General features: G+C 46.1%; 1 protein-coding gene across 1 annotated transcript; it reads right to left on the bottom strand.

Annotated features, from left to right (window-relative positions):
• Nucleotides 1–832: 832 nt before the first annotated feature.
• ssh2a (slingshot protein phosphatase 2a) lies at nt 833–18,180 on the bottom strand. The gene is made up of 14 exons (XM_079224993.1): nt 17,988–18,180; nt 10,873–10,985; nt 10,374–10,438; nt 9,964–10,085; nt 9,682–9,744; nt 9,361–9,426; nt 8,484–8,678; nt 5,920–6,013; nt 5,662–5,790; nt 5,493–5,539; nt 5,001–5,147; nt 4,693–4,893; nt 3,684–4,599; nt 833–3,048 (listed from the first exon to the last, which is right to left on the bottom strand). The coding sequence occupies exons 1-14, from the start codon at nt 18,113–18,115 to the stop codon at nt 1,438–1,440; spliced, it is 3,897 nt and encodes a 1,298-aa protein (XP_079081119.1). The 5' UTR covers nt 18,116–18,180; the 3' UTR covers nt 833–1,437.
• Nucleotides 18,181–21,208: the final 3,028 nt, after the last annotated feature.

Raw genomic sequence — 21,208 nt, 5'->3', positions numbered from 1 at the left:
CAAGGATGCTCTGTCCATTGAGGCCAGTTCATTGGTTAAATCAATCAAGGGATCTTAGCTTTCCTCTTGATACATGACGCCCAGCAAAGATTATATTTATTATATTACAAAGTCATAGTATTGTATGTAAAAAAAAAAACGACAATAAAAACATCACTGCAGAATGGAAATAAGGATGTTATAAAGACATAAAGAAATGTCAGTTGATGTGAAGTCAAAGTCCCAAAAAGTCTTCGCATAGTATGATAAAAAGTCATAAAAGAAATATGCCATGTAATAACTCAGCTTCTGCTAAGCACACAGCAGGCTTATGCTGCGGCCTCAGCTAGAAGGTGAAACGTTGAGCAACACTTTCTCTCATCTCACTAATAGTCTGGTCTGTGACTCGAGCAGCAGCCTCCCACTGCGGCGCGGGGAGGGGAGGGGCCTTCACTGAAGGAGACAGCAGGGCCTCCATCTCCAGGTTTAATTACCCACATGAAACGGTGGGTAAAATATCAGCCTGAAATAAGCTGTGCCGACCCCCGAGGAGACGGGATTGACTTGTAGGAACACACACTGGCAGTTAAAAATGACAGCCAGAACAATAAGCCCAACAATAAGGTTATGAGCTTATCTTTCACCCATTAAAAGTGGTCGTTGGTTGTTACACTGCTGCAATGTCCCACTTGCACACCTTCTCTCACTCTACTGCTGCAGGACTGGTTACAAACTGTAGTTTTCTGCTTGGCCACCAGGTGGCAGTGACGTCAATACATTTTATAAATTCGGCATCTGTAGCCCATCACCTCAAATGTATGTGTACGTTTCAGATGAACACACAGAACAAACGTACATCACAGGAGTCAAAACAAACTCAACATATTTATTTACTGCTGAAGCATAGAATAAAAAAAAACAAGGTATCAGCTTTTGTCCTGGTTCAATTAAAATCTGAATAAAGACACGTCTGTGCACTTTGAAAAACAAACAATAACAAAACAAAATAAAAACACGCATACAAAGACAAGTCGACCGAGATCAGTGCAAAATAATCCTCCCCGGGGTAAGAAACAGAGTTCAAATAAAGTAAAATCATTGAAACAGTAAAGTGCATGTTTGGAGAAAACGCCCCTCTCGTAGAAACAGGCAGTGAGGGTCAAACACTGAAAACAAAGGCTTCTTTAAAAAGAGAGAGAGAGGGGGACAGACATAGTGGAGTGCATAAAGTATGCACTGGTTCAGCCTTCAGTTGCACATTCATATTTCATTACTGTACGCACAAACCTGAACTCCAGTTGAAACAACACATCCAGTGGTTTACATGCAAACAAATGTTTGTAGTTCAATTCTTAAACGTACATCGGGAGGTTACACGAGGTCTCCAGTTTTCCTGCTACACGTTAGTACGCATCATGCCTCTCGCACATCTGCGCAGCTCCAGTCCGCTGGCTGAGGTTACATGGTGTTGTATAGCACAGTGACGGCTCGCTGCTTCTTCTCAGCGGAGCCTTTGCGAGATCGTCTGGCCGAGTGTCCCCGGGCCCCCTGCTGACGCGCCGGGGCGACCCCGCCGCTCCCGCCGCCGTCCGGCTCCTCCCTTTCCCCCGTGTCGTCTTTGGGACAGCAGTGTGGGCCGTTGGGGGAGAGGGGGAGGGAGAGGCAGGGCGACGAGGAGGACTCGGGACATTCCCCGGCGCCGCGGGACAAGCCCGTCCTCTCGACGCGCGTGTTGAGAGCCAACACTTTCTGCTTCTTCCAGGTGTCGTCGGGGTGAGATGTGGACGCGGAGAAGGAGTCCTGGGAATGTGACGACGACGCCGCCCTGGTGTGCGTCCTCAGGTCCAAGTCGCTGAGGTCGTTGGCCGACAGCTCCAGACAGTCCAGTTTCGCCAAGGAGGCCGACCTCTTCATGAGAGAAGGAGGGGTGAGGCCCGCCTGGCGGATGCGGGCCTCGAGCTCCATGGCTCTGTGCCACACGATGGGCTCCAGGAAACTCTGGCCCTCTTGTCTCTCTCGGCGCCGCAGCCCTACTTCCGTCTGGTCAGAGCCCGAATCTTTACAAGGATCCGGCTCCGTGTCCATGACGTCTCTCGGGCCCGGGCTCTGGTCTTGGCTGTCCGTCATCTCCAGGCCGACGCCCTCGTGGAGGAAGGCCTGCAGCTCTCTCAGCGTCTGCTGAATCCTCTCCAGCTCCTGGCTGCCACGGGCCAGCCTGCTCTCGGCGTCGCAGCCGGGGCCGCAGCCGCCCCGAGAGCTGGACTCCATCCTCTCGTCTGTGTCGGACTCTTGCTCTGTCGCCCCATCCAGAGTCATCTGGTGAGAGGCGTCCTGGGTCTGAAGTGGCTGGCTTTGGCTGCAGAGCTGGCTCCGTCTTTGGGACTGGGCTGAGGTATCTAGAGATGATGCCAGTGATGATGTGAACATATGGCTGTCTATGGAAGTGGACACAATGATGGGTATAGCACTGATATTCGAGTCTGGGAGGTTGTCCAGGCCCGAGGAGCTGAGCCCTGCCTGTGACCCTGTGTGCTTTTCTTCGTCTTTGGACTTGGCAGAGTCGGCCGCGACCTCTCCCTGAGTGATCCTTTGTTCTGTGCAGTCCTGAGGCGAGTCGAGGGGAGGATGTTCGGCGCTCAGGGGACACGGGGACAGTCGGACCGGAGGTTGCTCAGCGCCGGGGGAATGCAGCGGCGAGCGCTGAGACGCGGCCGTCTCCATTTCCTGCTTCAGCTTCTGCTCCAGCTGCTCGGCGGCTCGCCGCACCGAGCCTGCCGGCCAGTCGCACGGCAGCATGGAGGGGGACTGCGGGTACGACGGGGGCGTTAGAGAGCCGGGCGCGGCTTCAGGAACCTCGGCCTCCGTCGGATGGTCCGATCGGATGAGCTGAGGGCTGTGGGAGGATGGCGGAAGGGACGACGATGAGGAGGAGGCGGCGGCGGGGAGGCAGGAGGCAGGGTGGCATATGGCTTCAATCTCTGTGACTATATGGCGGACTGAGACGCCGTTGTCGTGAGGAGTGCGGTCAAGACTGGCTTTGTCGACGCCGTCATCAGACTGCGGAGACGCCTGAGAGACAAACAGAGCAAGCAAGTGAGTCATGTGCATATAATATTAGTCATTGTGTACTTGCAGCAGTGTGTGTGTTTTTGTGACATTAATAAATAGTTTATAAGTTATACGTAAAACACCATAGATCAGAGAGCGCAATAGAAAATGAGAAAGTAAGGAGACAATCGAGTGACACGTGTGCCCATATTATCTGGACTATTCTCTCATCTTCCAGAAGGGGTCACTATGATTCATAAACATTTAGTGTGGAATCTGTGCTATTGGCTCAGTTCATCTGCTTCCTTGAAGACCTGAGGTTACATTCACACCCAGTGGAGCGTCCAGTACAAGGCTGCAAGCGATCAGAGGTAACAGTGAAGTTTGCTTGAAAAAAATACCACAATGCCAAAGAAAACCTTTCCCTCTTCTAGCATGGCTGTGGGCCTCCTGAATTAAATATGCAGTCTGGAAAAAGATTACAAAATGAGACGCTGCGGCGACAGCTGCATGAGCAGACTGAGGTAACGTTTGCATAGCAAATGCAAACACAGACAAAAGCGCACATCAAAAAATGTGTTTATCTTTCTGCATGAAGCATGTTCTACTAGCAAAGACAAAATGATAACAGTATATAAAGCTGAATGATAGTTTACCTGACTACTCCCATAGCTTTGCTCCTCTTCCTCCTGAACCTCAGTGTCTTCGTTTTCCTCAAAGGACAGAGGTGCCCTTTGCTGTGCCTGCTCAGAAAGCGTCCGGGCCCTGCCATCCTGGGCCAGGCCCAGGAACTTCTCCCTGGCGCTGAAGAAGTCGATGCTGTCGGCGCTGTGGATGGACGACCCGTCGGCCTCGCCGCGCCCGATCTGTAGCTCGCTGGGGTTGTTGTTGTCGTCGCTGGCAGCGAGCGGAAGAGCCGGGGGGAGGGGGGGGATGTTCACAGGGCTGAGGGGGCTCTGTTTCTCACTTGTAACATCTGATAAAGAGTCTAGTATGTCCGAGTCAGCAGATCCCAGAGTGAGAGAAGAGATTTCTTCTGAGCTGCTTCGCTCAGGCAAATTCAGTGACAGCTCCAACGGTTTGTGTTTGGGCACTGAGATGGACAGATGTGTGGGCGGGCCCCGGTGGGCACGTTGGAGTTCAGGAGTAGGGGTTAAGATGTGGAGTGATGGTGGAGGCTGGGGTAAAGCGGCGGGCACGGCGACGGCCACGCTGGTTGAGTTGTCCAGCCTTTCCTCCGGGACGGCGGCGGCTGCTCGGGGTCTGGGGAGGGGAAGCAGGAGGGGGTCTCCGCAACCCGACCCGACCTCCTCCGGATCCGGTGAGTCACACACACCGTTGGAGTCGGAGGCGAGGGGGGCATTCGCCTCGGCAGAGTCTTCGGGCCCAGCGCCGAGCGCGTGCAGCACGGCCACGCCCAGGAAGTGATGCAAGGAGGGGGAGGACGTGCTGTTGTTGTTGTAAGAGTCGGAGCGGCCCAGAGAGTGAGACGAGGCTTTGCACATGGACTCCGGGCGATCCGATAGGTCACTGTCAGAGTGCGAGCGCCATAGCTTGTTATGCCTCTGTTTGCTGCGGAAGTGAAGAGAAACAGTAGTTCGTTAGCACCAAAATGCTCCCTGAAGAACGCGCACATTGCAGAGTTGCTGCGACATGAAAGCACACCTGGCCAGCAGAATGCCCTGATACTCCTCCAGCTGTTTCATGAAGGCAGGGTTTGGCTTGGTCACGGCCCGTTTCTCCTTGACGTAGTCGAAGGCCGTGTCCAGGTCCCAGCCGTACTCCTTCATGGCGTAGGCGATCACCGTGGAGGCGGAGCGACTCACGCCCATTTTACAGTGAACCAGACACTTAGCGCCAGCTTTCCTGAGAGAGACACGGAGGCAGAAGAGAGAGAGAGAGAGGAATTGTGTTGGATTACAACATTTGAGAACTCAAGTAGGACCAGACAAGCTTGTGTGTGTTTATCTTACTTGGCTTTGGTGATGAACTTGTAGGTCTCGTTCCAGTACTCCAGCAGGTTGGTGGCCTCTTCGTCGTACACTCGGATGTTGTGGTACTGAAACATCCCCGGGAAGAAGTTGTCTATCTCCCTGGTCACGTTGAGGATGTAGAGCACTCTGCATAAGCGACAGGGAAAGGCATTAAAATCATGTGTGGTAGTTCAGATGATCAATGCTTCACAAATACCACAGGGGGTCAGACATGGCTGGAAAGAAATGTGGAGTTCAATGCAATTAACGGGAGGCCTCGAATTTGAGTTTCAATAATGATGCGGATGAAGACTGAAGTATTCAATCCAATGTTTGAACCTTTGCAGCAATACTTTGATTCAGAGGTAATGCATGTTCTCATTTCAATGAACTTCAATTAGAAAACATGTTTGATAAACGAAGCGTAGCCTCTCCATTTATTAAAATGATATTAGTGAGCGTGCAAGTGTGTGTTAAGTTAATGACTCATACCCGCTGTTCTGCAGCTCCTCCAGATTGGAGGCGTTCCACTCAGAGCCCTGGAGACGTCACAAGTCCAGTTAATATCAATGTGTATGAGCGCGTGACAAAAAGTAAGAATGAGGGAGATTTTGAGTTTGGTTCCTGTACATTGTTTCAGACATCCACATGTTTTACTCACCAGATAGACGTGTTCAAAGATTTCAGTGGGGCTGTCCATCTGACCCAGGATGAGGATCATCTCGTTGTCTATGAACTCCTTGAACTCCCTCAGGTTACAAACCATCTGCATCTCCAGCTCTGTTCGGATCTGGGAAGGTAAAAAAATAAATAAAACAATTTAAAAATCGGCACTCTGGTATCTCAACAATTAAAAGCTGCATTTGCTAAACCAAGATGTACACATGAATGTCACCGCATTCCTCCGTGTGCCTCTTACCTCCTTACAGGTGACGTTCTCCAGGTCTTTCTGCATCATGATCTCTCTGAGGCGCATCTTGATCAGCCGCTCTGTGCGCTCCCCCTCTGTGGGCCTGCACATGGAGACACAAACCTTCATGAGAAGTCAACATTAAACACATTTTCTCTACGCCAAAAAAACACACCGCCCTTTGACACAATTAACCACCTTCACAGTCACAGCAACAACACTTTCCTTTGATTCATTTTCACTTTTCTATCAAAGACATTACTTGTTCCGAGAGAGAATCGCCACTTTGTTCTTATTCTCAGAAACTGGAGAGGGAACCGAAAATCTGAGAGCGTGGCCCATCAGCGATCCGCAACAAAGTCCCCTTGTGAAGTGCGCCTGTTGTTGTGCCTGGCGCTGTTTCTAACCACTCTGCTGGGGGACGTATTTAGCTCTTGGACGTCACACTGATGATACAAACAAGTGGCCCAATTACGTCTCTGGAGAGAAGAGCTCACTCGGTCTCCTAGAGTCTCCTTCTGTTGTCTCAATTTCTTTTGTTTTGCCTCTCACTGGACCCTCACAGTAGGAGTAGAGAGCAGTGTGGGGCAGCAGTCACAAAGAGGCCACAAGTGTGTAACTGCAGGCTTAAAAGCAATCTCAGATTGTTGGCTTGTTTACCGCAACGCTGAACGTCTTACTGACCCCGAGAGATCGAGTCCACGGGGCGTAAGAGGAACAAATAAGAGCTAGTTATGGCCATCCACTAAAACTTTAACCCCACAGCGAGCCTAGACTTGCCTGAAGGAGGGACAGCTGAGCAAAAAACAAACAAAAAAAAAAAAAGCACAGGACACGTGTATGACGACACAAGGAACCAGTGAGTAACTGGAGAATGAAAATTCCATGTCACTTCCTTGAACGGCTGACAGAGGAGTCGCCTACGGGAACTCACAGTAACCCTCGTTAGTCAACAAAGACGATAACGTGCAGAGATCGTGCCACTTCCTGCTATCTGAACTTCTGAGCGTCCAGTGGTTACACAAGGACACGACCGCCGTGTCAACAAACACTGCCAGTCATGTGGCTTTGGCAGTCTTCCCACGCGGGGGCAACACACCTTTATGCGCTTGGAGCTCATAAAGTGCAGGTGGAAATCTTAAGGATAAGGGCACTCGAGTGCAAACACACCTCTTCCGAAAATAGAGTGTGCAAAGTATTTCTGTTTCCAGACAGGCGGTAAACATGGGTTGAAGCAGAATATTCTTCTTAATCCTCCCCTAAAACCCCCTTCCTCGAACTCCTCTCTGCCTACCACCTGCTTCTGTCCATCCTTCTGTCGGTCTACCTATTCGTCTGTCTGGTTTCCATTTTTCCAACCGTAAATCATGCCGACCAAAGCCTCAGCTATTTTGGACCCTGGAGGATGTCTGAAGTGTGTGTGTGTGTGGGCGCGTGTGTGTGTGAATGAGAGACGCTCCAAATAGCGAGGCCCGTGACGAAGCAGCAGAGAGGGGAATTTCTCTGCTATTAGTAAAGACATAAATCCAGCAGCCTGTGTCTGTGATTTCAAGGCTCCCTCGTGGATCTCTAGACATCTTTGTCGCAAAGACTCAATGCAAGTGTTTATCGGCATGTGTCTACTTGCATTGCTACGGATTGTCTACTCTGACTGCACGTTGGTTACATAGAGCCTCTGAAGACTGATGCCCTGCTGTAGTAGCAACACTGTCAAATTGAGATATATATATATATATATATATATATATATATATATATATATATATATATATATATATATATATATATATATATATATATATATATAATTGTCAAATTATGATTATTATATTAACTTTTGTCTTTGTTTATCATTCAAATCGACACGTGCATATTCCGGCAGCGTCGCTAGTTATTTAAATTTGATTGACGTTTCAGAATACAGTTCAATTGTTTCCAACGCTTTCCAAATTACATTACTGTGCAAGTTAAATTACTGTCCCCTGTATAATTAAAATACACTATAATACAGAACAGTGCTGTATTAAAAAAGAAATAGCGTGCCGAAGCCCTGTCAAAGGGGCAATGCATGACCAGGCATCATTAATCCACTTGACGAGGGCAGCTTCAACTATCGCTGCTGTCCCCTGTTTTCTGTCATGAATGAATGAACACTAAGCGGACGCCTCGATCAGTGAAGGATCCAAACAGCTTTTCTATCGGAACGATTTGGTCCTTTAAGCGGTTGATTACCGCAACCATGATCAAGATAAGTGTCTGAATACTTTACTGTAAAAAAGGAAACTGTCAAAAACAACTATTGCTGTAGAATTTATTTAGTTTTGGTCACAAAATTTTTTTTTTGTATGCATCTATATATTGTCCAGTGGAATGAAATGCAGTGTTTGTTGCAAGTATCCAATAAACACATCTTTTGCGTCGACCATTCACTCACTCAATAGGAATGTTGCACTTCATATCAATGGGAGCTCTGCCCCACAAAACAAATAATATTCCAGATATTGCATCATCGGTATGAACTGTGGATTTGCGTAGTGTGTGTGTGTGTGTGCCGTCATGTGGTCTCTACTCACAGGTCTGTGAAGAGAACGGGTGAATTGGCACGGTGCGACTCGACGTCCTGCATGGCGTTCCACTCGTTGACGCAGACCTGGTTGGACGAGACGCGGCTCTGGTAGTAGCTGACCCAGGTCAGGAACAGGCTGCCCGGGTAGTGGTTGTGGCAGCGGGCCACGTCGCTCGCTTTGTGGAGCGACTGGAGGGCCGACCTGAGGCACAGTGGAGGAGGATTCACACTTTGTTGTCTCGAGGGACAAAAACACAACAACAACAAAAAAAAACTACTGCAGAGTGAACTTTGGACTTAACATGACAGTGTTCCTCAAATAAATGATAGAGTAAAAGTATGCAAACCAGGAGAGGCTGTAACAAAGGACAAAGGAAGGGAGGTATTATGCTAAATGCAACAAAACAGAGAGGGAAACTTGTGAGGAATGAATAATATAATAATACACATAAGGAAGGTTTAGTAATTAGCGAGAGAAACAAAATGAGAAGAGAAGAATAGAAAGATTGCAGATGAAGAGACATAATGGAGATATAACTGCAGATAGATGAAGGTAGCAGATGTTCAAGGGGGAGGGAGGTCAGATGGAGAGCAAGGTAACAAAAGGGATGAGGAAATGAAGACCAGTACGGAAATGAGGAGGCAGCGCTGGCATGTGAGACAGGGGAAGATAATGAAGAGACTGGAAGGAAGAGAGATAATGAGAAAGAGAAAAATAAAATGAAGCGGAAAGGGCAGATAACAGTGACAAAGATAAAAGGCTGGAGGTCAAAGTCAAAGTGTGGGGGGGCTACACTGGACAGTTTTTTGAAGGCCGCAAACTTAACTTTCATGCAACTTCACATAGCTGGCATTTGCTGGAAACAATAAAAGGGTTTGCTTACCACATGGCCTGGACAGAAACTGGCTTGAAAACATGAACCCTGTTCACCGTCGAAACACTAAAACCACTGTGACGACAGAGAGAGAGAGAGAGAGAGAGAGAGAGAGAGAGAGAGAGAGAGAGAGAGAGAGAGAGAGAGAGAGAGAGAGAGAGAGAGAGAGAGAGAGAGAGAGAGAGAGAGAGAGATTAGAAAGGGGATGCACGTTTATAGTGTATTGCCTTTTTACAACATAAACAAATCTACCCTCAATAAGATGACTAAATAAGAGTCATCAGAGTCAGACTCAGTGGCCCCAGTGAGCCGGTAGGTGTGGCGTCTTACCCGTCTCCATCCAGGTGGATCAAAGTGTCACTCCAGAGAGGTAGAACCAGACCCACTGTGCAGCTGCGGGTAGGAACATCGACACGTTAAGCAACTAGAAGACATTGGATTTGACATGATACAGGCGAGTGTCCAGGACAACGTTAAGAAGAAACACAGTAGAGGACGCCAGACTCAAGTAGTCAATATTATTGCAGCGCTAAAAAGAGGGGCAACATGCCATCTCTCTTGCGTCGTTGGTACGAGTGTGGGATTTGATGAGTTTTAATACTAAGCACTGACCTATCAGAGGAGACAAAGTCCACGCCGAGCACGATGCTCTCCTCCGTGTCCTGTCGACCGTTGGTGGAGACCACCACCATGTAGCGGGTTACCTGAGGGTAGGCGCTCTCCAGACGCACAGCCTGCGGGCAAAGACAGAGAGGAGATTGCCGGATTGCCAGAAATAGCTGGAATACCTCTTTTTCAAAGATGTTACAGAGAAAACATAGAAGGAATGTGCATCACTCTAAAAACGTTGAGTACTGTCTGTTTTATGTAAGAGTATGTTTGTTATCAGATATCAGGGTTAAGACTCTTTTTTTTTTTTATATACCCAGTTTCAGGTCTTTTTGTTTACTAACAAAGAACTGAAACCGGCTCCTGATCACAATGCCACCTCTCTCCAGCGTGTGTGTGTGTGTGTGTCTCACCAGTCGGATGGTGTCCTCCGGCCGCAGCACAGTGAACATGGTCTGAAGATGTTTCTGGAGGTCACCTGGATAGAAAAGAACATCCTCATTTAGTTTCAGGTCCTTGTGGACAACACTTGCATTCTCTGCATTTTGTAGGTTGACATAACACGTAAGATAACGTATCATTGAGCCAGTGGCGAGTTCCCAGTGCCTTCACACTGGAGTCTCTTTCACTCGGGCCCACATTCAACCCGATCTCTACGTCTGAGGGGAAGAAAAACTGATATTTCTTAAAGTGTGAAGATATTTTGCATGCAGCAGTCAACTGACTGCAGTCATGAACTCATCTGCCGTGTTGTGAAAGAGCTTTGGTCAAGTTTACACCAGCTGTTACCGATGATGCTCTAGAGGAATGTACATTTGAAAAACATCACGTTCCTCAGCGGAGTTCATTTCTGAGGCCGAGAGTCGGCGGTGGGAGAAGCTGCAGGTGTCATTTGTGCGTCCGGGTCTTTACCTGTGTGCTTGTTTCTGCGTTGGCTGATGCAAGGTGCAGAGTTAGGTGTGGGGCTGCTTCCCCTGGGAAGGAACAGGGCCGCGCCTTTAACGGTGAGGAAACTCTCACTGATGCTGCGCAGGAAGAGAAAAGAAAAACACATGAATAGAAGCCTTAAACACAGGGACTCCTTCCAAGTGATCCAGTCATACTTGGTATTTAGTGTCCCTTGTGTAATGTGTTCGCATTATAAGCAAGAGATGAGGGACAGGGAACAGATGAGCATCGTCATGGGCTTATGTCAGTGTCACAAAGATCCACTCAGCTGGCCTCTGGGTCGACAGGCTCCCCCTCAAATCAGTGCCGCCAGTCCAGTGCAAGTAAAACAAGATTCAAGCCCCAATTTGAACTCGGAACACAATGTTCTCCTCCACACAGCTGGATTACACACACACACTTACTCACACTTGCAGCTGCCAGTAGGGAGGCGACTCGGGGTCTGAGAGGGAAGACAGCGCGAGTCCTCTCCTCCACAATGTTTTAGAGCGGAGATAAGCGCTGGCCAGCACACAAGCAGGGACAGGATGTATGCACTCTTTTTTTTTTTGAGAGTGAGTGAGTTAAACATGTCACGTTTCAAACCCCGCCTCCAAAGTGACTTTGAAGAGGGGCGTTGAGCAGTTCCGTGTTAGACGGACCGCTTTTGTGCATGCGTACATGAAAATGTAGCCGTGCACAGCGCGTGATGGACGTATATGTGCAGCAGAAAACCACAGACTGAGACAGTGTCATTGATTAAAATGACATTGTTACATTAATATATATTTATACATCAGTTTCTTATTATCTACACAATTACATGCAAGATGCATTTTAAAGTCGGAGCTGGCTGCAATAGAGTAAATGTTTTTTCATTTTATAGAGTTGGGTGGTTTCTGTATAGCAAAAAGTCCAATATTGCACCCTGAAATGTAATAGAGTAGAAAGATGCATACAAACTGTACTTGAGTGCAGAAGTACTTCATTAATTGTACTTCGTTGTCTTTTACCACTGATCAATACCATGCAGTACATTAAAAGAACATTTTAAAAAGGGTGCAACCAAATCTCTGTTCCTCTCTGGAACACTTAATCATATTAACTGTGATTGAGGTCACTGCATTGAAGAGGAGGACGCATAATAAACGGAGGTCAGTGTTTCAACTGGACACCAAACCTTGAGTGTGTTTGTGTGAGCACCTGCTTACATTTCATAACTAGGCTTTTCTTCAAGTCTCACACGAACCGAAGGCACATTAGATATCAATAAAACAGGGTGAAGACCCACTTCTGCTGCTGCTTATGTTCATGTCGAATGACAGCCATGGGACCAGTAAACCATAACCTTTATGATGCTGGTCCACTTAGAAAGTGAGCACTGCGGGCAATGGTGCTCTTGCGTTTATACCACTGGATGCAGAGAGCACCAAAACATGTCAGATAAAACTAAGCATGTGGAATGTTTCATCACAATGGGCAGAGTGACTGCTGGCTTTTGCCAAAATTGAGACCGCAAGTCATATTGGCAGGAACGCAGCCCATCGAGGAACAGGAACATGTGCAGCCACAAGCTTGTCAACCAGCCAAACAGGCCTTAAAATGGGGAAATAGACGCCAAGAAAAACACATTTTGGTATTTCTCCGCTATGCCACATTGAACATTTTACAAAGAACATGCTCTTTTTTAAGAGGTCATGTTACGTGCTGTGTGTGTGTGTGTGTGTGTGTGTGTGTTCTCTCTCTCTCCTCCCACCCTCCAGTGTCTCTTCAGGTGCCACCCTTTTCCAAGCCCAGCAGCTGCAGTGTGTGAATGCAGCTGGGCTCAATCACTGATTAGCAACCTGGCGGTCCAGAGGCCAGCAGAGGCAGACAGACGGCCCAAGTGGGCCAAGTTGCAGCATTCAAGCCGTGTGTGTCGTGTGTGCATTTGTGGTGATTTTTCTGCTCGAGCCGTGTGTGCCGGGGTTTGTTAGTGTGACCGATTAGTTTGTCTTGTACTGTGGTCTTTTGATTTAAGTCTTAAATTGTTGCTTCTGATATTCAGTGCCGCTTTCCTTTTAGAAAGTAGTTTGCAGTCATTTCTATTTTGTTCATAAATTCCTTTTGTTTATTCATCCGTTGCCCGTGACTCTTTCCCTGGGTCTATTTATACTGCTACTCCCCTCGTCCCCAGGACCTTGAATCCGGGAACGTAACCGATCAAATGCAGTAGAGCTAACAGGTTTAAGCTAACTGCCGTTTGTCGTCCATAACGACACAGAACAAATACCGGGGACACGAGCGTTAATAGAGCAAACACTGATTCAGGGAGTTGGGCGACCTGTTCTGCTAAACTTTAAGACGAGTGTTATGAGAACTGCACACGCACTGACGATCGCTGGGATCAATCCAAGTGGGGCGATGACATCAGAGCCACGAACATATTTAGAAATTGCGCAAACAATAGGTTGACTTGTTTATTTTGACAGTTCAGCGCTGCGCTGGAGAATCCATCTTGCCCTTTGCAGCAAGTCTACACTCAATGAACCCGGCCTCTACAGTTCACCAGGTTCTGCGGTTCTTCAGTTTCACACCGTCTGCCATTTAGACTTCCTGGCATGCCCGTTTTCTCTGCAACTTCATCTCTGCATCCTACTGTCCTTCCTGAGTTTTGCTGAGACCGTGGATGTACAGGATCAGGAGACACGGACAACGGAGACAGAGAGAAAAAAACCCACAAAAAAAAACAGCTTTGTGCTGAGCTAACTTCCCTTAATCCACTCACCCTTGAACCAGCCGTTTCCTCTCACCCTGCCCTCTGTCACTTCCTCTTTTCTGCATTTCTCACAATTTCGTCCAACTTTTCATGTCCTCAATTCCTGCTGTATCACGTCCCACTGAACACACACACGGCAATGGTCGTGTGTAAGCAGCATTCCCGACACAATGTCATCTGTAATGTAACACTTGTACTCTCCCGGAAAATCATGCATGGAAGGCGGCTAACGTGCACACACACACACACACACACACACACACACACACACACACACACTTTTCCACACCTGCACACAGACACGTCAAGGACGTGGCCTCTAAGCCCGATGCCTGGGGAGGTGGTGGGGGGCCTGTGAACGACTTTCAACTACAGTTTCTAAAAATACTGTAGTCCTTTAAAAGTCTCAGCTATTGATAGACTGGATTCCGAAGAGCACGGACGACTTACTGTACATAAAAGCATGTCTTCAATACGACAGCTTTCTGCAGGGGTTTAACACCGATTAAATCACCCACTGATTCCATACAGTTGCAGCGATTAATCGATTGATGATTGACAGAAAATGTACCAGTATTCACCGTTTTCATAATCAATTGTTTCAGTGATTTTAAAAAACAAAAACGCCTCACATTCATTGCAAAGGTTTGATGTTTCTTTGCCATATTTGATGGTAAACTGTATATTTTCGATGAGGAACGTCTCATTGGGCTGTGGGAAATGATACAAAACATTTTTTCTTGTGCTCCATCAACAAAATGATGAATTAACTCATCAAAATAGCCAATACCACACACAAACAATATATGTTTAGACACTTCTGCACCAATGACTGTTACAAGGTTAGCAATGTCAACTTATGTAATACAGCTCGACTGGAGTGAGTGAAACTGATCGGTCATTACAGCATTACTAATGAAGCCTATCAAAGATCGATAACACCACTACTCAGTCTGTTAGCATGCACCCAGATGAACTACAATATTTGTATGTTGAGCTCATTGTTACGATCGAAAAACCAAATGGACAACTGGAAAGGTGCCAATCAAAGCAGACAGATAAAGCTAGTGAAGATAAAAATAGTAAAACGAGGAATAGACAATGAAGGGAGGGAGATACAGAATGAAGACCGAGTCAGAGTGGGTTCATCTTTTGGCATTCAGTCATCCCGGGCTTTGGGCAGAAGAGAAACGGTAGGTACTTGTTAGGGCAACAGTCACAGACACAATCATCACTATGTAAGGACCACTCCACATAGTGGACATAGACCCCCCGCCTGCTGCCCATGTCCATATTAGTCACTCTCAGGAGGAGAGTGGGATAAATATAGGGCCTGGTTCTACGGAGGGCAAGCCCCGCTAAGGCCTTATGAGTTTGCACCAGAGACGGATACAGCCCATGGGAAAGACAGGGAGTTAACTGGTGTGTGTGTGTCCGTCCACAGGTGCACGTTAGGCACTGATGCTTGGAAGCTCGGCCGTGGAAAATGTGTCAAGCAGGAGATAGGGACAGAGGGGACAAAGGTCAAGTTCATGGGGCGCCGTGTAGCCGAGGCCCAAAACTCCCAACGCGTCGTCTCACTCTCCAACATTACAGTCCAGTTATAGCAATTTTGCCCTCGAAATAGGTTCAAGATTTATTACACTTGCAAAGCAGATTATTGGGGCGAGGCTTTAGACAGACGGCAAGTTGGGGAGGAGAGGGTCAGGGCTGCTAAAGAGAAATGAATACCAGGTCACACTAAACATAGACTTTCATCAACCATCACAGATGACCGTCAACCCATTGTCCTCTGGATGTGTGCGAGCGAGAACCACATATTTTGCATATATTGCTCCGGTTTCTTTAATAATCCAGTGTGCAGGCCGTGGTCCAAGTGGCAGCCACCTGAGTGCACTAAACATAACTTACCCCTCCATGCCACGCTATTCTGAGAAGGATTCGGATTACATTTTAACCTCCAGTTTAAACAAACTAAAAAGGCAGAAAAAAGCCCACTAAAGAAGCCCAGTGAAATATGATTGAATGCTGGTTGAGTGAAGACATCTGTAGCTCAGTCGGCAGTAACATTGACTCAATAAATGGTTGCACTCCCATTTTAATAGCTCGTAGTAAAAAAAAAGAAAGAATGAGGAACAACATATGGAACTTCCAGGAACTACGTCCATTAGCAAACACTACCAGGTAGCTAAACAGCTGGTCTGATCGAGCCATTTACTGAGGTTCAGTTCATTTGATTGTGGACTCACACACACACAAAAGCACAAGTCGTGACCAACATCCAGCTGCTCAAATCCCTGTTCAGCTGCTGAAGTCCCTCACACAGACACGTTTTTGATCTCTTCCGTTTTTCTTTGAAAGACACGGAGACAACACAAAACACACAAGTGCAGCGGAAGAGAAGGGTTTACTGGCATTTTCTAAAATTGGTGGGAAAACAATGGGCTTTTAGACGCCATTTAGCCACAGGTAACACTTAACTCCACGGACGGCCTCAAGGCTTGTAATTACTCATTCAAACCCTGGTTAAACATTGTGGTGCGTACTGGCGTTCACACTGAACAAACAGACATTATGTGCACAAACATTAGACATGCCGACACACTGTAGTCACATGCAAGGATGCCAAAATCCGTGCGCATTGTGACGAGGGCCATCCTGAGCAACAAAGAAGTGGGCGATTAAAAACAATCATGCAACGTGGCCAACCAAACCAGGAAGTCAGAAGATTCCCACATCTGCTGCTATTTACTAGACTCATGCGCTTGTGTGTGCGTGTGTCATGCAGTAACATCTTCCCATAAACCTTCTTTATGCAAACTTGCTGAAAAAAAAGAAGGAAAATGAACTTCCTTAAAGACAGGGTGCAGTCCTAATAAAGACTAAATGTTCAGTTTACTCAATAACCTCACTGCACAATCATGTGTAAAGTTGCTGGGAAACGATGCAATCAAGAGGAAAGCGGACTTCGACTTTTTGCTGAAAAAAACACCACAGAAGGCCAATTCTCATGCAGGGCACAACCAATTACCGACTGCACGGAAAGGTTACACAACAACATCAAAACACCGACACTGGAACTCAATAAATTAGGTAATGTTGATTTCGTCATCTTTTAATCCAGTTGCAGTACTTTTCCACATTGATTTTCCCACCAAAACTTGTTGGACCAGCTCCACAGGAGAGTTGGGAAAAGACCATCAGGCCTTTGATCCTGATCTGAAGGGCAAAAACTTCAGCAAGTCGAGTAAATCAGTTTTAAAATCTCACTTTGCCTTGATGTCTTGCAGACACTGAAGACCGCAGATTAGATCAGGGCGAGATGCATCAGTGTGAACACTCTTACATCGAAGCACAATCGCTGCATTAGTATCAACGGAGCCAGAACCAAATGAGTTCAGTCGGTAGGTCAAAGGTTAACTAGAGTCTTTCTCATCAGTGGCAAAACAGTGTAGCATATAATAGTTGGGGTTGTGTTCAAAGTGATGTTCATTTGCTTGCATCCTGGTTTCCTAAACGAAGCATCAACAAGTGTGGATCCGTGTCCAAGTTGTTTACGGTCAAACACCAAATTTGATCCAAAAATATATTAATTCAAAACAACAATGCTGTCCTCTGGCTTACATTTCAGTCCTTAATTGCTTAATAACAACAATGGGCATCACACCACCCACTGATTCAAAACACACAATGTTCCAGCCTTGGACAAACAATAAAAGGGAGGGACAATCACCCTTTAATGACAACCAGGTGCTCATTTCAGTAAATCAGTAGATGTGGTTTCCCCCCTGTGGACCTGAGAAACAGGTAGGATGAGTCAGGCTGCGTGAGTAAGGTCAGAAAGCGCCACTGAGATGAGTAAGAACCTTCTACATCAGCAGGAAACGCATCCAGACACAGATGTTGCAAAACTTCTGACACATGCTCGGCTTCCTCGCAATGTTGAAAATATGTAAAACAGTTTCCAAATCGCAGACTAAATGCTGAAATGTTTAGACCCACGTGTAGATGTAGCAACAAACAATTCAAACGTCACAGTTTGAAGGTGTGCTCACATGTAACCGGGTGTGGAGCAGTCTATACATTGATGGAGGACCCTGTTAGTTTCTCGACAACCTTGACTGTCTTAAAGTCTTTATATGTATAAAACCTTCTAAAACCGCATTTTAATCCAGAATACGATCCACCCTCCAAAACGTGCCACTTAATAAAAATAATGATATATTTATTTATGTTATGCATAAATATACAAAAATATATATATATATATATATATTTATTAAAAAATATATTTATTTATCTGTATTTATTTATTATATTTATATTATTTTAAGGAACTTACAGCTGGTTGATTTGGTTTTTGGACACCACCGCGTCCTCGCTGAAGCAGGGCACCATCTTGGCCCCGCAGCAGGAGCAGAAGCTGGCCGCAGACGAGCCGTCGGGTCCGGGCACCGCGCCGAGGGTCATGCCGGCGGCGAGAGGACGCAGAGAGTCAGGTGTTTCTTTCGGTCCCCGACAGAAAACGTGCTACTCGGTTCCCACGGTCATGTCGAAACGTCCCACAAAAACTTCTCAGTAGAAACAAATATGACACCAAGTATTCCCGCGACGTAAATGCGCTCGTGCTTCTTTCTGTCGTAATAAAGGACGCGGGGCAACAGAAATAAAATAAGTGTTTCAGTCTCGCGCACTTTGGCTCCAAACGGAGACGCCTGGCTGTCCGAGGTTTCCAAATATTGCGGAAGCGAGGCCTATAACGAACAAGTGTCCGCAGAGTTGTTTAAACATTATTCACCCCTCTTTAAATGACGTCCTCACCCGCGTACAGTACGCACACATATGACTTGGGTCCAACTCTCGCTGCACAAGTCAAGGAGGGAGGAGTTGGAGACGTGTGGGGATTTTTTTTTTGGGAAGAGCGGGGAGCCAATGAGGACAGCGGCAGCGGAGGTGTGGGACCGCCCACAACAACCATCCCCTCCGAGGGGCGCGTGGGATAGAGAAACGCTGGCACCCGTGCAGGTATTTAATAATCCAGCAGTTTATCAGACTGTTTGGGTCCTCCTCTCTGGCGGAATTGCGTGCTTATCCGAGAACGCGCTGCCTGCGTGTGTTTGCCTAAAAGCTGCATGCTCTTGGCACCACATGGCACATGGTTCATGGTGGGATACATCAGTGGTTAAACACGTGTTCTGGCACGCCCCACTTTGGAGAAAGAAAAATGTTCATGCCCCACCGCCCCAACCAAATTGTAACGAAATGGTCCATGCTGAATTTGTATTGAAATCCATTTTTGTGACTCCTCCATCCGTGCTTTTTCAAATAATAGAATACAAGAAAATTGCAATCACTTTCAAGTAAGCCAGATTGCTTCATCAGACAAAAACAAATAAAATGTGCAATCACTTTGTTAGAATGATGCAAATAAAGTTATATCCAAAACCTGTTAACGGTGTAACGTAAACATTTCCACGAAAGTACAGGCATTTCGCCATGTATTTATTAATGACGTGTTATGTCCGTGTACTTTTGGCTCAAAAAAAGTCTTGAAATAAAGAAATTCTGCATTTCTTCCTTGCGCCCCACCTGTAATACCTCCACTAGAGGGGCGCGCCCCACAGTTTGAGAACCACTGGCCTAAAAGCTGCATGCTCTTGGTACCACATGGCACATGGTTGCCCACATGATGGGTTACATAATGCTGTAGGCTACCGATATCTTTTTATTAATCCTAATAACGTGGTAATATTGTTACAATCAACTGCCGTCCACAGGCTAATCCTGTCCTGGTACAACAGGGTCAAAACAATGAATAAAAGGCTTATTAAACTAATGAATTAGAGTCAATTGAGCCCACATTAGATGTTGGTTTGCTTTTGTGTTTGATGCTCACTCCTCTCCATTCAGGTGGTCCGAGGTCGGCAAGAATCAACAGGCACACTGGTGGACGCAGTGCTTTGGTTTATTTTACAGCCTATTAAACATTTTATATTCTGCCGGCGTGCCGACATGGAAGGCCCCCGTGTGGTCTGACAACAATTTGGAAAACATTGTAAAACTGCAGCAGCCTCATCATTATTCACACCAGCGTGCGCCAAGAGCCCGGGAACAAAGACATCGGGGTCTTGGACAAAGCGGAGCCAAGCTTTGTTGTAATGCTTATAATAATAATAATACTTACATTTTATATAGCACTTCTCTAAGTATTCAAATATGCTTTTAATAAAGGCAGAGACAAACTGAAGAAAAAAAAGCGGAAGAGACAGGAACAAACAAAAACAAACAGACAGAACATTTTTACTTATTTTTTATGTTCGTGTTTGGGCTGTTTTTCTAGAGCCGAGTGGTTATCAATAGGGAGTTTGACTGAGACACAATTAAGTAAGCTATTGTAAACCACACCTCGGTGTTCACAAACTACTACAAGCTACATTTCTGGCCAATGGAAACCCATGTTGGTCAGATGTGTGGCCTTGTGGTCTTGCTAGAGGATGTGACTTGTCTGAAAAGTCTCTTATTCTAGTGTTTATGCATCATATAAAACTTTAAAATCCATTGTGACATTTTTTTGTGCAGGGGATTCAGTAACATGTCCAAAAAGTACGAGGCGAACATTTTGTTCTGTCCTGTAAAATACTACCATGTTGAGATCAGCCTACATCCTGTGATTTTTTTTTTTATAACAGACAAAGGGGGACTATTTGTAAAAGCCGGGTTTCCTTCACACAGGGAATCAGATCTATTACATTGTTTTTTAAATTTAAGTCAGAGGTGAGTCCCCTTTTCCTCCCTCTCCCTTGGGGACCACAACGACGGCTAACGCACAATACACAACAACACAGGAATGCCTCGCAAATCTCTTCTTCAGTAAACAATCAGAAGAACCTTGTTTACACTCTTAACCGAGGGGAAATTACAACTTTATTAAACTAATTAAAAGACGTCCACCTCTTGCCACTGAAATATAATTGTTTCTCTTCATGACTAAATTGCAAAAAGGAACCCGGCCTCAATATTACTCAAAACTCTCTTCTTGTTGTTACACATGTGTACATGTGCAAAGCTAAAATAATCCATAAATGGCTCGTGTTATCAGTCGAGATACTAGACAATAAACAGAAATGCAACCAATGTACTTTAAGCAATACTATTGTTAGTTAATAATGTCATGTTCATAATATTCCTGGAAATAACTGATATTATCTTTATGGGATATTATAAACTACATAACTGATCTTATTAGCAATGCTTTACAATTTAGCAATAATTTCACGATAATTCAATTTACCGTCCGATATCGGGACATGACCTCAATTATTGTTGATCTCGATATTGCCCCAGTGTGTTTACATGCATGTTTGTTCACATTAAAATGTCCCCAACATTTTGGGTTCGGGTTTCATGATGCCAGAATTAACAGCAGGGTTTTCCGTACTATTATAAGACTATGGTATTGCGCAGATATTGAAATTTATTTTTAATATTTTAATATTCACATATTAGTTCCAATATTCTTAAGAATGAAATGCTTTTATGTCATATCATTGCCACAAAATGGAC

Source organism: Taurulus bubalis (genome assembly GCF_910589615.1).
Source record: "Taurulus bubalis genome assembly, chromosome: 10".
Taxonomy (NCBI): domain Eukaryota; kingdom Metazoa; phylum Chordata; class Actinopteri; order Perciformes; family Cottidae; genus Taurulus; species Taurulus bubalis.
The sequence above is the reverse complement of the archived record's forward strand: the minus strand, read 5'-3'. Positions and strand labels throughout refer to the sequence as shown.

Bases quoted from the DNA above. Each gene is read 5' to 3' on its own strand.
- ssh2a (XM_079224993.1), bottom strand. From the start codon at position 18,115: ATGACCCTCGGCGCGGTGCCCGGACCCGACGGCTCGTCTGCGGCCAGC. The intron at 5,148-5,492 runs GTATGAGTCATT...TCGCTTATGCAG, and splicing joins GAGGAGCTGCAGAACAGCGG to AGTGCTCTACATCCTCAACG. The intron at 3,049-3,683 runs GTAAACTATCAT...TTTGTCTCTCAG, and splicing joins AAAGCTATGGGAGTAGTCAG to GCGTCTCCGCAGTCTGATGA.